Here is a 19,963-nt window from a genome sequence, read left to right as displayed (position 1 = left end):
AGAGGGAAGTCCTGTATCTAGACATACTTTTTTTTTTTTTTTTAAAGGAAATTTTTAATAAATAACTACGAAAAAAACCCTGAAGTATCAGCTATCAGCTTAACTGTTATTTAAAACATCAGTACTGGCACAGGATTTTGTAATTAGGCATCTCTGATTTGGGGATTTTACTTTTATATTAAATCAGTAGTTCCCAACTGGTGGACCATAAGTGACTTTGAAACATGTCAAGTTTGTAAAAAACTCACTTTATTTTTAAGTACAGTGAATTTCTGGCATAGGGCTTTTATTTTGAAGTGCCGTTTCCTGCTGTAGCGTGAGTGACCAACAGACAGCAAACTAGTGATGACATGGCCAAACACAAGTATGACGCTGAATGTATTAAACTATGTGGACCTTGAACTACTGACTGAGGAGGAATCTGGAGCCTGTGGCTGGACCAGTTGGGAACCACTGATAAATTCTGTCACCTTTGGACAGAGCCAGGCTCGCTGTTTTAGAGTCTTTCGGCTCAGCTAAGCTAAACTACAGCTGGCCAGAGGAGAGAAGTATCAATCTCTTTTAACTCCCTGCAAAATAAACAAATAAGCATATTTCCCACGACGATGAATTACTCACTTAATCTTTCTTTTGGGAGTTTTTAAAATAAAACTCAGTAGAACTGAATGAGGCTCTTCCTCCACCTACTCATTTCCAGAGTAAAGCATGTGCGCCAACATGAGAAGGGAAATTACCTCACCAGAGCTCAGGGGATTTGACCTCCTGACCTCCTCCTACTGCTGCCGCTACTGTTTTGTTTGGTTTTAAAGATTTTTTTTTTAATCTGGGACCTATCTGGGAAACAAACTCACCCCCTGCAGCTTTTACAATTCCTGCTAACAGCAGAGAGAACATGCACCAATTTGCCTAAAACAGCTGTCTTGTGTTTCATGTGATGAGCTTTGTCTGATCAGTGTTACCTTGACGAAGGGCCCCGCTCCGGCGTTGGAGCTGAAGAAGCCACTGAAGCGGCTGGCGGCGCGGTTCTTCCAGCTGTCGGGACCGGCCCCGATGCCTGGCAGTGAGCCGCCGATTTGTCCCAGAGCATCCGGGGTAGGAATATTCGTCTCTCCCAGGAACTCTGTCATGTTCTTCCTCCTTCGAGCCTGTCCCTGCACGACAGAGACACAAACATTTACACAGTGTAACAAGACAGAAAACAGAAATTGAAAGAAGACTGGCACAAGAGTTTCTGTCACCTCGAGGGCAAGGACAAAAGTTTCCAACCAGACGGATGGAAAGAGACAATGAAGGAAAGAGAGAAATATACAAGGACAGGACAAACAGGAAATCAGAGGGGAATTCTGTACGAGGGATGACATCAGCAGGACCGTTAAAGCGATCCTAATGACCAGACACAAACAGGAGAGGGAAGGACTGCCACTTCCTCGCAGTGAATGCTCATTACATCACAAGGAGCAGGCGGGAGGTTGTTCCATAAGAACAGACGGCCCGAGTCTGGCCATTGTTCCCCCTTTCCATTGTTACCCTGTCAGCAGGCCTGGCCGCGAACCCTCACTCGTGCAATCTCTGTCCACTTTACGAGCACCAGCAAAGCAAACAAACAGGGGCCACCTCTGTATCTGAGGAAGCAGTTGTTTTTGCCGTTAAAATGAGGAATCTGCTGCTGCGGAGTCGGGACACTGACCCCCCTTTGAACACAGTGACAAGGAACTCGCATTCCAGGACACTGACACTGTTTCTGAAACTGACCGGCCATTCCAAAGACATTCTTTGACTGAGATATCACACACACACACACACACACACACACACACACACACACGCACTGCAGGCAAAACACTTATTCAACCCCCCCAAAACAAACATTCCTATCATTACAGTAAATAACACAGCACGAAGGATGGTAGGGATGGACATGAGTACTCGGTTTGGATGTCAGTATTGATTCAGGGTGTAAAGTAATCGCTGCCCAACCTCCCAAACGTAAACATGACTTTTCTTTCTAATTTAAATTTCTTTAATGGTTAAAATCTAATTTTACTGTAAAGCGGCATGCTGTGTTCTGCTTCGCTCGCCGCCTCCTTGCCTCGCTGTCACTTTCTCTGTTCATCATGAACCCACAGCTGATGGAGTGTGAGCTCCACACTAGCGGGACAGTTGGTAAGAGTTTGCCCGCACACACAAACAGTGACAGGGCTAACTGTTAGCACCACACGGCTAATGTTACCTAAGGCAGTGGTTCCCACGGGGTCCAGATTTCCCTTTAGTCATTAGTTCCAAGTCCACAAAGTTTAATATATTCAGCGCCATACTTGTGTTTGGACATGTCATCGAGCTAGTTTGCTGTCCGTCATTCACTCTACAGCAGGAAATGGCACTTCAAAATAAAAGCTTGTGGTGGAAATTCGTTATACTTAAAACTAAAGTGTGTTTTTTACAAACTTCACATTTGCGAGTCACTTGAGGTCCATTGAAAATGGACCTGTGACCCACTTTTGGACCACAACCCACCAGTTGGGAACCACTGACCTTAGCGTTATTAACAGGTTTCAGTGTCGGTACGGTGTCAGATGTTAGCCGCTCGTACTAACCAGGAAGATGTTGAGCTGACCATGAGAGAACCAGCTCTAGAGATGGTGCGTCTAACCTATGTAACGGCAGCAACAGAAAGTTCGCTGACTTTTCTCATTGTAACTTTGAATTTATAGTTTAATAGGCTAATTAAAACTTGGGTATCAAATAAATAAATTCCAAATTGGCACTAGTTTTCTGCAGCTGGCCAGTTTACATTCATATTCTATCCCTTTAAATTGGTCACAGAGCTTTCCAAATACATGGCAATATAATAGAATATTTTGAAATGCTGTGTACACGGCTGTATCGTTAATACACGAACTATACCTAAAAAGAGTACTCCACTGATATAGCATTACACTCCTATGACGTCATCATTCCTTATTAACAGTCTCCGCCCCGGAGATTTGGGTGTGTTAGAATACGTGTGTGTACTGTGAGCCTCAAGCCAAATATTGACTGTAAACAAAATTAAATCAAATTACTTTTTTCACCCATTAAACATACAGATGTTTGTATCTGTGCAGGTACAACCCGACCCATCAGAGGGCAGCTTAGTGATATCTATGTAGCCTAGGAGGTGAAACATGAGGCAAAATAAAGTCCAAAAAGCCCTTGCTGCTGCTGCTGGTGTAGCATAGTACTAAATTATTACTGGAAGCATTATATATTAACTGAAGCAAGAGCGTATCAACATCTTTACGAACCTCTTTCTTCTATCATCTGAATTCTGGAGGCTGAGTAGAAATAAGACTGTTTATAGAGAGTTTAGTGTGAAAGCCAAATGAAAACTGTAAAATCGAGGCAGAAACAGGAGCACAGACGATCAGGCGTTACATAAATTGAGACAAACAAGCAGGCTGGGTAAAAAACTCCTGAGTCTGTGCTACTAGACATAAACAACCTCCATTACACTTCAGATACAGACTTATCAAAGTATATATTTTTCTGACATGTTTATGTAACAAGCTGAAATATAAATATTATAAAGAGCTCTGGTCAAATTGTTCTGCATCACACAGGTTCCCATTTTAGGAAGAACTTGCCCAGACCTTTGTGAAACCACTTAACCAGAGTAAAGGCACACAAGTGGCTTACACAGAGTTGCATAACGTGATAGTAAATCTGAGTGGGGGGTCCTGCAGGTTTCAAACAGCTCTCGGTCCTTTTATCTTTTTTTGTTAAATGATTACCAAAGAGGAGAGTGACCCAACTGCAAATAGACATGTTGGCTTTGAAACAAAAACTAGAGTGAGAGGGGACAAATTGAAAGTAACAGTGGCGACAGGGAAACAAGTTTGGACCCATTTAGGGGATTTTTTTAAGGGGGAGAATTTGGCCAAGTGGTCAAGGACACAGGTGTCAGGAAGTGTTCGGTCTCCGTGGACAAACAGGGAAAGTCTGGACCTTGTGCCACTGACAACACACCGCCTGGGAAACTGAAACCTGGTTAGTTTAGGCTGTGTTAGAGGAACATGACAGCACTTTAACCTCTCCAGATTTAAAACAGGCGGGAGAAGAAGAGCAAAAACAGACACTGGAGCTTTTCTAATTATGTGTTTCAGCAAATCACATCAATAAAAGTCAACATACTGCAGAAAGCAAATGTTCTGACGACCACTTTAACAAGAAAGTGGTTTCTGAAAGACAAAGACAAAAGCCAGGAAGTTGTAATTAAAAAGGACACAGGGATAGAAGCTACCAGCAGTTTCCCACCACATTAACAGTGCTCACCATTGACGCCAGAGGCATGTCAAAAGAAACAAAAACCATCCTAATCCTTCAATTGGATTCATGGATCGCAGCCCATTCTGGAACCAGCTGCTGCGCTCTCTCAACTTCTATCCTCCTCTCTCCACCGTGTAAAACACACATCCACGCCGTCCGGACTTGTGACGCCAAACCAGCCCCGAGAAAGCTGAGTGACAACTGTAACACCGCCACGTTATTATTCCCCCATCAAGACACTAAGTGTTGAACTTCATCTGGTCTTGAAAGCGTCCCGTTCCAGCTGACAGAGTCCGGGTTTGTGGTGTCTGTCTGCCGAGTCCTGCCGTGCCCGACAGCAGTGTCTCTTTGAAGCGGGATGTGTCTCTGTCCTGTCCTGCTGTCCAAACAGTCAGCGGGTGCATTTCATACAGACACTGGCCTGAAGTCATAGCAACCAGGAGGATCCTGCCTCATTGTGTCGGGCAGGAAAGAGGAGGCAGGGCCAGGGTAGAAAAAAAAAGGGTGGCTGATCTGAATATTAGGAGGCGGAGAGAGGGTGACAGCTTGTAGAGAGCTCCCTGCTTCAAACACACATCCTCAACAACCAACTTCTCACTACTTATGAAACATTAGCTCCCTTTCACAGCAATTACCTGAATAACACCCAAGAAAATGACAGGGTGACTGTAAACAGTTGGGACGCTTCATTCTTTGCTCGTATTTGAAGTCGGTCCACTATTCTTTGTGCTATCTGAAATCATTGTTTTGCCTGGAGACCTCTGAACAATGCCAAGCTGGCTGGCCAAAACAAGGAACAAGAAATGTCCCGATAATGACCAAACGGGAAATTCCCTTTGTTTACTTGCATGTTTCAGCACATTTAATACGCTGCTTATCCCCACGAGATAAGCACAGGCACACCACCTCCTCCAGGAGCAGCAGAAAGTCAACTTAAGACCAGTTAATTTATATGTATACAGCACCAAACCACTACAAAATTGATTTCAGAACATTTATCGCAAAGAGAAGGTTTCACTTCCACTAAGAGCTTCAATCAAAAACTTCATCTTGTCTCTGCCAAACTTTGTAGAGGTGAACTACTTAGTAGATCAACAGAAAATGTATCTGCAACTATTGTGATAGGCCATTAAGCGTCTCTGGTTCTAGTTTTTAAATTGTCTTGATTTGCTGATTCTATTGGTTCGTTGCAAACTGAATGTCTTTGGGGTCTTGGACTGTTGGTCAGCCAAAAAAAGCAATTTGAAGATGTCTGCTTGTGCTCTCAGCCAGGCATTTTTCACAATGCGTTTGAAATTTCACTGACTAAACCAATGATCAGAGAAAAAAAAAGACTGTAATGCCGGCCTTACATCAAACAACTGTTTTAACTCAGTTGGTGAGCACTCCTGTGATCTCAAACATTTAAAACTCGTCTTGACGTTCGGACAAAATCAAACACGTGTGATGTAATTGCAAGTTTCTAGTCTTGGCTCATGTGAATACAGAAATTCAATGGCATGAACATTGTCGACAACCAATAGCTGTGCTCTCTCCAGCACCAAACAGGACGCAGAAAACCAGACAGTAAACATGGAGGGGACTCCCACAGGGGGCGTGTGAACAAGTCTCGGTTCTCTTGGACTGTGGAAAAGTTGTCGAGGGAACAAGAGCTGGTGTTAAGTTTGATGTGTATCTGATCCACCAACTAGCTCTCATGAAACAGATCACTTCTCATTCCCAGGGTCTCCTGCCGCCAAGATAGTGCAGCTAACCAAAGGAGGCTGGCAGCAAGTAGAGGCAGCAAAAACTAAAATGTAAAATTTGTACGCAAATACAGTTTATTTTTATAGAATATGTTGATGCCGCTTTAACAAGAATACTGTCGACATGTGACACCTTAAATATTGTGTTTACAGAGTCATGTGTTTTTGCAGACATTTGAGGAATTGTTAAAAATGTATGGTTTTTTAAATGGAGTTGGGCGTAGTATTTTCCACTGGGAGCAGGATGGGAAATAATCTCAAAAGGGAAATCGCTGTAGTCTTACAAACAGTGACACTGCAAGATCCCCAGTCTTTGCAAAATCTGATAGTGTGTGACTTACAAAAAGCACATAGTCTTTAAATGTGAGAGGGTGTTTAAAAGTTTTCCAGGCATTAGTTGCAGCCCTAAAGCATTGTGGTAATTTCATCAGAGTCAATTATATTTCCACAGATAATAAACCTGAGAAGATTTATGTCACACAAAGCAAATACACCCTCACAGTAAACACTACACTGCCCTTAGTCGTGTCTGTCTAACTAATTATGTTTACAAGGTTCCCCATGTGCCTCCTGTGTAAACCTGTCAGTCAGGACAGAGGGCAGCCAGATCCGGAGCTCTCTTTGTTACACAGCGACTCGACTCGGGGGCTGTGCGACTTGTGCAGCGGGCCAGCCACGTTAACGATATCAAGCCTTGTGTCCCCCTCGCAGCCTTATCTTATCACCGCGGTTTGTGGTGTTAACCTTGGCCTGGAAAGGAGAAAATCTTTAAATGGGGGGATTGTATTAAAATAAGTGGTGACAAAGAGCAAAGAGACCCCCCCCCCCCCCACACACACACACACTCCTCCTCCTCCTCTCTCTGCCCACTGCTACTGCCTGTATGTTAGTCAACTGATAACAACTCCCCTTGATCAGGTGGGTTGATTAACGATGGGAAAACAGCGTGACACTGACCTTCCTGAGAGCCTGGACACACACCAACACCAACACACACACGCTCACAACCAGGAAACAGAAACTAAAATAAACCCCTGCGGTGGTCAACACACGCTGCACGTTTCAAGGCCGTTTCAGTTCCAATAATGACGACCTGATGACTGCCACACCGCAGCGACACAAACAGAAGCTTTCAGCCTGAGGTGAGAGATGAGAGCTGTCAAAACAACGCTGCTTTTCCTGGACCGCCATCACCTGACCCCATCATCACACCTCACCCACACACACACAGTTTACCTCAGGGCAGAGGAGATGAGATCAATGAGAAACTAAACAAGGGATAAAAGTGGAACTTTTTGTATACGACCATAAATTAAGTTGAATTTAAATCAAGTGTAAACATATTGGAGCCATTTAAATTAAATTAATTAGTCTTTTAATCTATATAATGCCTGTTATAACTACTCACAGTTCAAAGTGATGCCTTCAAATGTCTGTTTTTTGTATAACACAGTCCAAAACCCCCAAAAATCCAGGTTATCATCATGTTTGGTTAAGAAAAGCTCCCCATTTAAGAAGCTAGCTTGCTTTAAAAAATGGCAACAAACCTCCCCTAATTTTTTTTTAAAAAATGTTATTTTAAGTGTGTTTTGTGTTTGACACACACATAGCACTTTGGTTTCTGTATTCTTTAAAAGAAAACCTAAAAAAAAAAGAAAATGTCATAAAAAAAAAAAGAAAATTACTATGAAATATTTTTAAAAAACTTTCCAAAATATCAATATCAAATAGTTGCACATCATGAACTGATTGTTGCAAACCGTATTATTTCCACTGTCAACAGAAGCTTCAGGTAATGTTGTCTTATTAAACTACATAATCATCATCATCACTGCACAGACGTGTCAGCAAACATCTCACCTGACAGTCAGTCAGCGTCGGTTTCGTGTCAGGAGAAGGTGACTCAGGAATCTCTGAGTCCACATGCAGCAGGTCCCAGCTGCGCCACGATGACAGACGACCAAAACGAACCATTTTCCCGCAAAACAAAACAAAACAAAAATTCCCAAAACCTCAGGGACAAAAGTGTAATGGAGTAAATGAAAGAAAAAGCACAGTGGTAATTCCAAAAACTCAGGAAGAATCCATTTCCAGGAAATCACAGTGCAGACAGACGTGCAGCGCAGAGAGCAGCATGGCAGCTCCTTCACCTCACTACCTGATCCTGCACATACTGTGAACCGCAGACCAACGGTCAAACAAACGACAATCATAAAAGGTGTGTGTGTGTTCGCCCTGCAGTAATCTCCACCTTTAGGCATCAGGGGAAGTTCTTTGTCTTCCCACACACACACTCTCACCTTTCCAGCACACACACACACCTGCTCAGCCCGCTCAACATGTAGCTCCTCCCACGCCATATGGGGAATAAATTACAGTCTCCCAGCACCTCGTATAATTAGTTTAATTAGAGAGTGTGCTAAAAAACCACACAAGTCATCTTAGTTCTTCACACACAGTTTGGGCAAAGACGGATCCAGCAATTAAAAGTGTTAATGATTCTTATATAAAATCTTAACAGTAACACAAACAGGCGACTTTCACTTTGAGTAATTAGATGATTATGTAACATATGAATATGCGCTCTGCAAATTGAGCTTTTACAAACTATCAGGGTGCAATTGATCTTTGCATTATCCGTTATTATTATTTAAACTGTAAGAAATCCAATAATCGAGTTTTCAAAAGTCCCATTTTGTTCCACCAACAGTCCAAAACCGTCAAATATTCTGTCTGCAATGAGATAAATGTGAGAAATGCAGCAAATTCTGAGATTGAAGAGGCTCATATTAGAGAATATTCTGCTTTTTCCCCCTTTAAACATGACTGATTTTTGGGCAAATCAAGTATAATTAAGTGCAAGTATCAAGTAAAAAGTGGTTTAAAGTTCTAACACCAGAAATGCACAGGAGCTTAACTCATTTTGACAATAAGAAATTAAAAAATTGATGCATAAAATTAGACGTTTGTGGGAATTATAACCTTAAAAATGTAAAATTTGGACAATTTCTTGACTCTAAAACTGAACTAATACTACTACTAGCACTACTAATGATAATAACGCATTTATAAGGTGTCCTCGAGTAATCCTGTCATGTCTTGAGTTGCAAGACATAGCTAAAAAACAAGCAGCAATGAATCCATAGATCATAAAGTCAAGGAGTTCTGTACTATACAATAAAAGTTGATAAAAAGACGAGACAAAAATCATAATTATTAGGCATATGCCAGCTTGTAAAGGTGTGTTTTCAGATGGGATTTAAAAGCACAATAGGAATCAATATTGCGAATGTCGTGGGGAAGAGAGTTCCAGAGGTGGTCAAGCTGGCAGATGGTGATGTGAGCTGGTTTGCAGAAGAGGATCTCAGAGCATGGGAGGGTGTGTAGACATGAACTTCCGACAGGTAGGAAGGGGCTCGATTGTGATGGTGAGAAGCAGAATCTTGGAATCAAAAGCCAGAGAAGCTTCTGGAGAACAGGAGTGATATGATCTATGGAGGGGGTTCTGGTAATGATACGGGCGGACTGACTGAGTTTATGGAGACACTTGAGAGGGAGACCAAAGAGGACAGATACAGGATGTATCCAAAGAGTGAACGAGGACAGCAGCGCTCTGAGGTGTAAGTGACGGGCGAAGATGATTAATGTTTCGTAGATGAAAGTATGCAGACCGAGTAACATTGTTAATGTGGGTCTCAAAGGACGGTGCACTGTGCAGGATGACACCCAGAGTCTTAACCTGTGGGGATGGACTGACTTTGGAGTTGTAAATGGTTAGAGTGAAACTGTGTGGTTCAGCCAAAGTAGATTTAGTACCCACAAGGATAACCTCAGTTTTATCACTGAATTTAAAACTTTTTAAGGACCTAGAGACACAAACAAGTGCATAGTTTTGACACTGAATCAAATCAGGTTTCTTCCTTTACACCCTAACACTGATGTCGGGGATGAAAGCAAACATTCAGGTCTTATATTAGACTTTATCAACTCAATCACCGACACTTCTCACTCTATTAACAAACTATACTGCCTGTTGTGTGGAACACCTCGGTGGAGGCCCGTGTGACCGCCGCTGATTCAACCATTGTCATTGTAAGTGGCTCTGTGTTCATCCACAATTGTCCCCATTGTGAGCCATCAGATAGCGAGAGAAGAGCTGAGCTGTTGGATGTGACGACCCGGCTGAGGAACAATCTCCACACATTACCATCCACTCGCTGTGTAATGCAGACGGAGGGGGGAAAAACATTCTGTGTGACCCAGTTTGAAAAAGAGGAAATAAATAATGACAATTGTTTCTGCCACACGTCTTCCGCCTGCCGAAACAAAGCACACTGAGAGCATTGTATGAGCTGAATACAATATCACTCAGAACAGACTGGAAGAAAATAACCCATGAGTCGCTGTGTTTTGGGTTCAGTACACCAACAGGGAGAAGACGAGACACTTGCCACTCCTTCCACTGTCTGAAATGTAGGCTCACAGTACGTCATCGCCGCGTCTTCAGCCCTGGAGGCTTTTGGGAGCTTTTGTCAGCGACGTGTTTCTCAGAGTCCTTGTCTGTTATGAAACAACATTATCTACCTATGTTGTGTATTACATAACAAAGCATCCACCCCCGAGGCAAAGCCCTGAGTCTGTTTCTTTTTCCGATGTGTGAACTACTGCAAGGCTGAAGCTAATGCTCATCTGCAGATCAGTGTCGTGATTTTTGCTGAAAAAGGGAAACTAATCGATAATCAGAACAGTTGCAGATTAATTTTTACACTGACTGATTAATGGATTGATCATTTAGGCTCTAATCAAGCAATACAGATACTAGTTAGTGTGGATGTGGGGGGAGGGGGGGTTGATTCCTAGTTGTGTCGCAGGTTTTTCTTGAAACATTTTGTCTCGATGCAGAAAAGTCGATAATTGGAAATTTTTTAAAACCAAATCACACATTTTGATCACTCATAACAATTTTGTAAGACCAGGCTGTACGTTCCTTACGGTTGAACCAACTGGATTGTAAGACGTAACATACGTAAAACATCAGCAATGTGTTTATGTTCCAAGCTTGGCTACGTCTTGAGTTTTGGTGAGGATGTCGGAGCATGAGCAAACGCAGACGGATGCATCTGACTGGTAGCCCCTGGATTAAAAGGTAGCGTATGGGAGCATTTTGGCTTTCCAGTAGTTAGTATTATGATATTAATTAAAGATAATGGAAGCAAATGCATCTGCTCTGGATCATAACAAAAACGCTATGTATTAAAAGTAGCACACTAAGAGGAAAAAATTAGTCCCGTATAGAAATCAAAAATTTTGATGCATTAATAATCGTTCTGTAATCATGAATCATGAGGTGCCTTGAGATGGCTGACAAGAATACGTGAATGGCCCTGTCTGGAGCTGGTGTTTGGTTTGTCTGTTCCGGGCTACTGTAGAATCATGGCGGACTCAGTGGAAAATGACCCACTCTACAGATATAAACAGCTCATTCTAAAATATATGGCCCTATTATTTTCAATGTACAACCCCACACTGACAGCAGCTAGATGCACATCGGCGCTCCCAGACGCGCCACCCTGGGCGACACAATTAAATGCATTTCCCCCCCATTTGCTCTCTGCTTGTACATATCAGCTCCCATAGCAGCTCTTTGTCTCTGCTCCTACGGCAGCTCGACTCCTCTCCTCACTGACGCATGAAGAGAACTCTAGCTGCTGCTGTGTCTCAAGTGCGACAAAGAATAGATTATGGGAGACTCATTGCTGAGGTTGAGAAATATCCAGAGCTTCGTTTACATGTAGCTTCAGAAAATCGAATTATTGGCTCAGTCCGACTGAAACCAGATTTTAAATGCATGTAAACAGCTTAGTCTGACTGAAATTGGACTATCCGTAGCTCGACTAACACACATAGATAATTCGATTGAAAATCAGACTATTGCTGCATGTATCCACTTAGTCCGAGTGGAGTCGGACTCGGCGTTCTGTGCATGCACCACTTTTTCTTTCACAGGCTTTCACCTGGAAGAAGAAGGACATGATGTAGCAGCAGTGCAGTAATTCCCGGAAAAACCATCAAACACCATGGCGACCGAGAAGCAGAAGACGCATTTCTGGACGGATGAGAAAACTACATTCATGCTCCGACAGCTAAAGGAGCCAAACATTTTGAAGTTTATGGATGGTAGGAAAACAAATTATTTATAATAATTGTAATTATTTTAAAGAACAATATGCACTATATTAAAAAGGACACAACGCCGCCTATCGAAGCAGAGTCAGACGTACTTGGTCAGAAATTCAATTTTCTCTTCTGCATGTATACTCAGACAAGACGAGAAGTCCGACTTGACTGATCAGCCGAGCTATGAGATTAGCTCGACTACTGCGTACATGTAAACGTACTGAGTGTCTGGCGAGTCATAGCTGTGGAAAATCAAGCACAGTAGTAGAAGCAGAAGTACAGATCTTTTAGTAAAAGTAGTAATAACTTTGTGTGGTCGTCTATTAATGAGCTGCAGTGCGACATGTCAGGTGTGTGCGTTTGAAGGTAACGAAAACACGATTCCTAGTCCCAAGCGATTATTGACGAATAAAAACATACATTAGATTCCATTTCTGCCAATATATCCCCCTAAATCCTTCATGCTGCACCTTTAAAAAGGGAAGCCAACTTTCTCAAGTGTTACATTGATTACGCTGATCTAAAGATACGCACATAGGAACTATCTGATCAATATAAAGGTAAATAAGATTACAGAAATCAAACAGCAGCTTTACTGCGCAGAAAACTTTATAAACTCAGCGTTACAGACACATTTCAGTTTGTACCACACAAGTATTGAGGTCTAGAACTGAGTATATAAGGCTTTCCCTGCTGTGTTGGCCCAGTGCATTATGGGATGCCTGAGCACTGACACACATATGGAGGATCCATTACCTTACATTAACTCCCTGGGAAAGCCAAAACCATCCAACTGTTAACTGTAACGTGATCCCGCTTGATCTCTGGATCAGATAATCTTACTGTGAGTTAAAACACTTTCCCCCTGCTGCAGGGTTTTATGTGTTTAACTTCACCCAGAGCGGCGGAGTTGACGCGCCTCGTCGGTGTTGTGCTCAGCGTGCTGTGGCAACTGATGGTCGTGTGTTATATAAAAGCTGCCACAGAGCGAGGATCAATGTCCTGTACATGCTTACTGAGCATCACGAGGTCACAGACAGTTGAGTTATCTTTATGACGACTGTAAAACTTACAGTTTCTCTTCTCAGCAAACAGGAAAGACAAGTTTGAACCGTGTGAGCTGCTGTGATACTGTATCAGCAATGCAGATGTTTTATAAGCCCCCTGTGTACTTAAGTTTTGTTTCTGCTCCAACCAGACGTCATATTTCTCTGCATATGGACCACAAACATCCTGAGCCTTGACCCCGGAGACGAATGACTGCAACAGACCAAACAGGTAAAATGAGTCACAGCTACTGCAGAGGAAGCACAGGGGGGATCCCAACTTCCAGATTTTAGTTTTAGTTTAACTGGTCCAAAATAGACGTGGCTCTCATCCACTCACTGTAAAATACAGGATGCTGAATTTTTCTTTGAAGCTATAAACGTGTTTTTCTACTCCCACGCTGAGGCACGCAGGTTAAAAGTTGAACTTGCTTCAGATCAGTTGATACACTGCTGATATTATAAGGGGCAGCGGTGCTTTGTGGGAACTATCAGCAAGGTTGGAATGCGTCTTCGACCAATCAGAGAGCTTGGCCGAGGCTCCCCGTTGTAAAATAATCAATCTGGATCATCAAAGCTCTCTGCAGCCTATCACAACGCTGCCAGGGTCTATAAAATCTAACATGCACGCAATAATAAACTTGAAATACCTTCATTTAAACAAAAGAGGAACTCTGCACAGTAAAGGACAGGACTTGGCTGCGTTTCCTCCGACGCCTGGCACAAGCCGCTGCCATGCCAGGCTGTGAATCCGGTCACCAAGCAAATATCTGAACATCTTTGAGCGAAGCCCTCCATTCCATAAAAAGCAGGCACGCATACATTTTAATGGCGAGTGCCAAAGCTGCTGCCATAGAAACTCAAAGAGCGCACTCAGTGCCCGCATGTCCAAGAGGAGCCTTTGTCCTTCAAATAGCTTTCATAAAATATGGGCTGGCACCCAACACGGATCACAGGGCTTCTGCTGCCGAGTCTGTTAAAGACAAAAGTATCCAATAGAGTTCAGCGAGCTTTGGTTCTGTGGCAGGAGGCTCTTTATTTGGGTCCAAGAGTGAATAATTTATGAGTCATTCTCAAATAGTTTCAGAGACAGAGAAATGAAAAATGTGGGGCTGGAGCACAGGAGTATTTTCATTTTCAACACTTGGCTAAATACACCCACAAAAAGAGTTATTATGACAGAATTTTGACATGTTGAATATTTATTTTCCCAACTGTATGTCGACAAGGACATGTAAATCATTGTATTTGGTTTTTATGTACACTTTATACAATATCTCAACCTTTGTGGAATTGCACTATTTTCTCGATTAACCAATTCATTATTTAGTCGGTAAAATATGAGAAAAAGTGACAAATACCAACCAAAATTTCCAAGAGCCCAAGCTAAAATAATCATATTGCTCGACCATCAGTCAAAAAAACAAATATATTAGTAGTTTATTGTATTAAGTTATTGCAAATATTGACATTTGAGAAGCTGAAGCCAGTGAATTTTAGCTTTAAGGTCCTCTATAAACATGTTTTAACGCTATAAAATACTGTCTTTGAATAATAATTTGTGTCTGATTTGATTTCAGATACCTATAATCACTTCTGCCTCATCAAAAAAATGCATAATCTATAATTTTGCAAAACTTTTTCATTAAAAGTTTACCTACGAGATTCAAGATGTCTCAGACTTTACCAGAAAGTCGATTCTGAGTCAATGTGCACAAGTTTCAACATCTCACGTATTAATTGTATACTGAACCATGACTGGACTCCAAACTAGTCGTGACGTCACAAAATCCTGCTCGCACACGTCTTGACTTTAGATTCAAGGTGACCTCAGAGACACTTTAATGTGAAAACAGCCTTCTGTCATCAAAAAGTAGCAATAAGGAAAACACATTTTTGAGTGGAGGACTTTTAAAGAATGATGAACTGCAGATGAATAAAGTTTTAGCTCTACAGAAATGTCCTTATAACTCCACACAGACACACTGACAGTCAGACACTGTGTGTATTCTGCCAGACATCCCACAGACAGCAGCTTTCATCAGAGCATCACAAGCAGCACATCACTGCCCCCCTGAGGACTGCGCTCATCACTGACATCACTTTCCCCACATTAACACTCAACATAACTGACAAGTCGTCACCTACAGCGAGGGCACGTTCACATTCTTTGACAAAGTTCATAGCAAAGGAATTACACCATCTCTACTTTGATGGCACAGACAAAATAAAATGCAACAGTTCCAGTCAGCAACAGGAGGTCAGATACTGTATGACTAAAACTCTGCTTTCCTCGGCAACCTCCAGTGTTTATGTCTCCACGTGATGACTAACCGGTGACTTACCGCCACAGATGGCAGTAAAATGCTTTGACCCAGCCTCTACCTGTTTCCCCGCCTAAAGCAACGATGACATCAACACTGATGCCTGTTTACAGTGTGTGTACATGCACACATACAATCAACCTCACCCAGAAGTGGGTCAAGACATGTCTCGAGGGTGTTTAGCAACAAATTAATTGTTTCAAGGACCAAACCTGAGCAAACACCAAAAGTAAGAATTACCACAGGGAGGTCCACAGCAGCATGACGAAACTACAGTACGGCACAGTTCATCACAAAGAGACAGAAGCAGCTGATGTCATGTAAGAGAGAGATGTGTCATGATTTATGAGACAGTATTTGACTATATTTGAATTGGCAGCATTATGATTATATTATCAGTATTACAGCAGCAAACAACTTCTTGCTGTGTAAAGATATATAATAAATATAGTATAAAGTAGATATAGTACAGTAATGGTGTCATGAAGTCATGCTACTTCTGTGCGTGGACACAGTCCGGCTACGTGTGCATATCTTGGTACGTGACCACAGGACGTGTCATTTCCATTTATTGTCTCTGTAAGCAGCTGTGCAAGGCATTCTGGTCGTGCATCGCTGTGTTTCAGGAGGCGGGGCGTCCACTCCTCATCTGCGTAAAGTCTAATCTAGGCTACTTTATATGCAAATCAGTAGCATCTATTGTCACCTGCCACCTCTGAAAAACTAAAACTAAAACTAACTCTTTTGTCGGCGTAATTGGAAGACACGTTCAGCAGCTGCATGGCTGTTTTTTCCAGCTCAGAAACAAATTTCAGTGAACTGTTTCCGTAATATAAGAGAAAGTTTACACAAGTGCCGCCATGTTGGTTCAGTTTAAGATCTGGGAGCAGACAGCTCACGGGCCTAGTGCCACAAAATGATTCAAGAAGTAATTTTAAATGTTTTAAAGTGACATCAAAACACCAATAAACGGGAAATAATATAAGATAATGTGATGTGTCTCACATTTATAATTCCCTCACACGAACAGTGACAAGTAGATTCCCCGTTAAGTTTTTAAAATGAAATGAAATTAGATTAAGTTAAATTACATTTTTGGGTAGAGCTCACCTCTTTATTAGGAAATGGATGTGCACAATATACTAATACAGTCAAGTGAAAATTCATTCATAACTTTTTGAAAAGGCCCAGTTGAATATTGCAATAATAATGTGCACACCATTTGAGAACCACTGTATTAGTGCATCTATGGTAAGTCCCACAGGCCAGCTAATTCTCCTCGCTCAACACATACGGCGGTTACACATGATAACGGCGTCAGCATCGTCACAATAGTGTAATGTCCAACTGTGATTCCCCCCTACATTAAAACAGTTTGCTCTGTTAGAACTGTTTGTGTTGTTAGCATCATTAGCTCCTAGCGCCCAGCTGAACCACCTCCATGTTGAGAGCCATGTGTAGACAATCCCACTCAGACTCTGAACTGATGTTGCACACAGCTTCATTAAGTATCAGTATTAGCGTCAATGGGATCGATACAAAAAAGAAATGGATCCATCACACGTTAAATTACATCCTGTGTTCATGAATACTTTCTTTAATTAATTTAAGTTATTTTTTAATTACTTTTTCAATTTTTATTTTTGTTTTATTTAATTAATTTATACTTTTAAAAAATTATTCAAATTATCAATTGCTGGTAATAATCCATTCCCCTCATTAATCATGACACATTCCACTTGATATTACATTACCTGCTTTTAACAATAAAAACATTATATAGATATTGATACTTGTATTGATTTCTGTGATGCTGGTGCAGGTTTTACTTGGTATTAGATAAAAAAAAGTATCAACCATCCCATAATGCACATCTGAACACAAGACAGTTTTAAATGGAAAATAAAATATGTTCATCAAACAAATTCTCTGAACTCAAGAGGTAATCAAAGCACACAGCATCAGCAGGGTTACAAATACTGCGCAGTAATAAGAGTTTCATGTGCGCAGGACGTGATCCAACATGAGATGGATCAGATTTCTTTGTATCAATATTTTGGACACTTGTATCTGCTCTCTAAACTGTGTCCTCCCGAACAATAACTGTGCTCACTCCTTCTTCTGGAGGGCATGGGGATGACCTCATGAAGATGATTCAAGTTGGAGCAACTGTTAAACATCTGGCGATAACACACACACACCGGTGACAATACAACTGCTCATGTAAATATTATTGTGCCGAACACAAATCACTGCTCCTACTGGGAGCGGATGTTGCTAAGCAACCACTTTGTTCAGCTCCTCTTCAGCGACAATACCGACATGCAGAGGAAGCAATTTCAATTGTTGATCTATAATACTGTTTATAAAATATTCGACTGTTGAATCGTGCTGCTGTTGTAGAGCAAGCCGAGCTGGGGAGCCCATGAACCTGCAGCGCTCTGCAGCTGACAGAACAACAGCAGCTCTTGTATCTCATATAACTGATTTAATCATTCAGGTCATTTATGGAGCAAAATACAGATCAGATGGTTCCACCTTCTCAAATGAGGATTTACTGCTTTAATCTGTAAATTAAATATCTTTGAGTTTTAGACAAAACAAGCATTTAATAGTTAGATAACACTCTCCTCTGAACAGTAATTGTCCAATCATAGTTTAGCAACCATAAGTCTGCTTTTGTAAAAAACAAAAAAAAAAAAAAGAGGCTCAATTCATGAGGAGCAGATTCACTTCGTAGTATTGCCTCGCTGTGTGTGAGCTGGTCCTGCATGTTATCAGAGTTTAGGGTAAAAAAACAACATAAAGGGGCTCTATGTGAAAGTCTGAACATGGTTCTTAACATGAATGTGGCTGAGCTGGCAGCTGGCAGCTAGCAGCTAATGGTGCTAACTCCATAAACAGTACAAAAACAATGGCAACAGTGCTAACAGAGCTAACACTGTTAACCACGGGGGAACCAGAGGGTGGGAGCTATGCTTCAACGGCACTTACATCATGATTTCAGTGGTAACCACCACATGAGCGCAGTGCAAAGCAGCGGCGACGAGCTAGCCAGTGAGATACACACATGCACGCACAGCTGGACCGGCTTACCACAACAAACTATAGACAAACTCTGATTGTAACACACAAAGAGGTAGTGTGACTTCATTCTCTACTATCTCTTTACACAGCTAATAGGGGGTTGCTGTTATGGCAACATTGTTCTGATGCATTGGATGTGCTGAATGTGCATATTAAGGCAGTACAGGAGGAGGTGCACATTAATAATCCTCCAGGACTGTAACATGCTCATGTTTAACCCAAACAATGTGGCATGTGACTGCAGTTGGTTCAGATCCAGGTCGGAACACGTTCTCACCACAAACGAACCGCACCAGAGTTCGTTTGTAACCGGACTGAGACCACCTCTTCAAGAAGGTCTCGGTCTGGTTGGTTTAGTGCGCACCTGAGTGTGATTGCTGTGTTCACACCTGCCCAAACAACCAGCAGGGGAACGTGAACATAGTTCGATTGAACTGAACAAAACAGGGCAGGTGTGAAAGTACCTTTAACAAGAGTCGTCATTTCAACTGGCAAAACTTAATTGGGCTACACAAGAATGGTCAGTTTGACACACATACCAATGGTAACTAATTAGGCTGGGGTAGTGCTAACAGTCACTTTGTCAGCTTGGACTCTGTCTGGCTTGTTAAAGTAATTGTTAGTTGCAGCTGTATGCAGAGGATAAAGAATACTTCATTATTGCTAAAATTAATCCACAGTGGAACGCTGAAAACAGCTTCATCATGTTTAAGAGCTGCATTTCTGGGCCTGTGTCGTTCTGTGCCACAACATGAACCCAGTGACTGTCTGCTCTGTGTTTGGCGGGACCAGGATCCTGCAGGCTTCCGTCAGCCTCTCAGCGTCTCTCACCAGTAACAAAACAGCCACTTCCTGTAGCTGCAGGAAGTGCTGAAGTGGCACAGAGTGTTCCTGAGTGAACTCATCATCAAATGAGACTCGAGGGCTCAGTTGGCAGCACCGAGCACACCGACATGCACATACACGAGTATGTGCACAAAGACACACGCACACAGCTGGCAGTAGACTGTAAGGGAAATCCAAAAATACATTCCCAGGGTTCTGCTGGGCAGATAAAGGTAATGCAATACCATGAGGTCATGGTGGGATTACCATGAGATACTAACCTGGCCCAAGGCATTATGGGAGTAAGGGAAGAGGAGGTGAAGTGATGGAAAATAGTAAAGGGTGTGGCAAAACAGTACGAGTCACAGGGTGTGTCTGTGTTTGTGTGTGGTTAAATGGGATGGTGTGTTTGGTTTGATGAGTCTGAGAGACAGTGACGAGCCTCACATGAAAC

At 42.1% G+C, this 19,963-nt stretch overlaps 1 protein-coding gene across 5 annotated transcripts in view; it reads right to left on the bottom strand.

Moving 5' to 3' along the window:
- Positions 1-19,963, bottom strand: part of plekhg5b (pleckstrin homology domain containing, family G (with RhoGef domain) member 5b) — a 110,055-nt gene that overhangs the window by 10,398 nt on the left and 79,694 nt on the right. For 4 of the 5 annotated variants that reach the window (XM_049581348.1, XM_049581347.1, XM_049581346.1 and 1 more), the window contains one exon: positions 960-1,151. In XM_049581348.1, coding sequence (XP_049437305.1) covers positions 960-1,151 — 192 coding nt within the window. Of the gene's footprint in view, positions 1-959; positions 1,152-4,311; positions 4,770-19,963 lie in introns of those variants that run through there. The other variant, XM_049581350.1, reaches the window with a different exon arrangement.

This window comes from Epinephelus fuscoguttatus, linkage group LG7 (assembly GCF_011397635.1).
Source record: "Epinephelus fuscoguttatus linkage group LG7, E.fuscoguttatus.final_Chr_v1".
Taxonomy (NCBI): Eukaryota; Metazoa; Chordata; class Actinopteri; order Perciformes; family Serranidae; genus Epinephelus; species Epinephelus fuscoguttatus.
The sequence above is the reverse complement of the archived record's forward strand: the minus strand, read 5'-3'. Positions and strand labels throughout refer to the sequence as shown.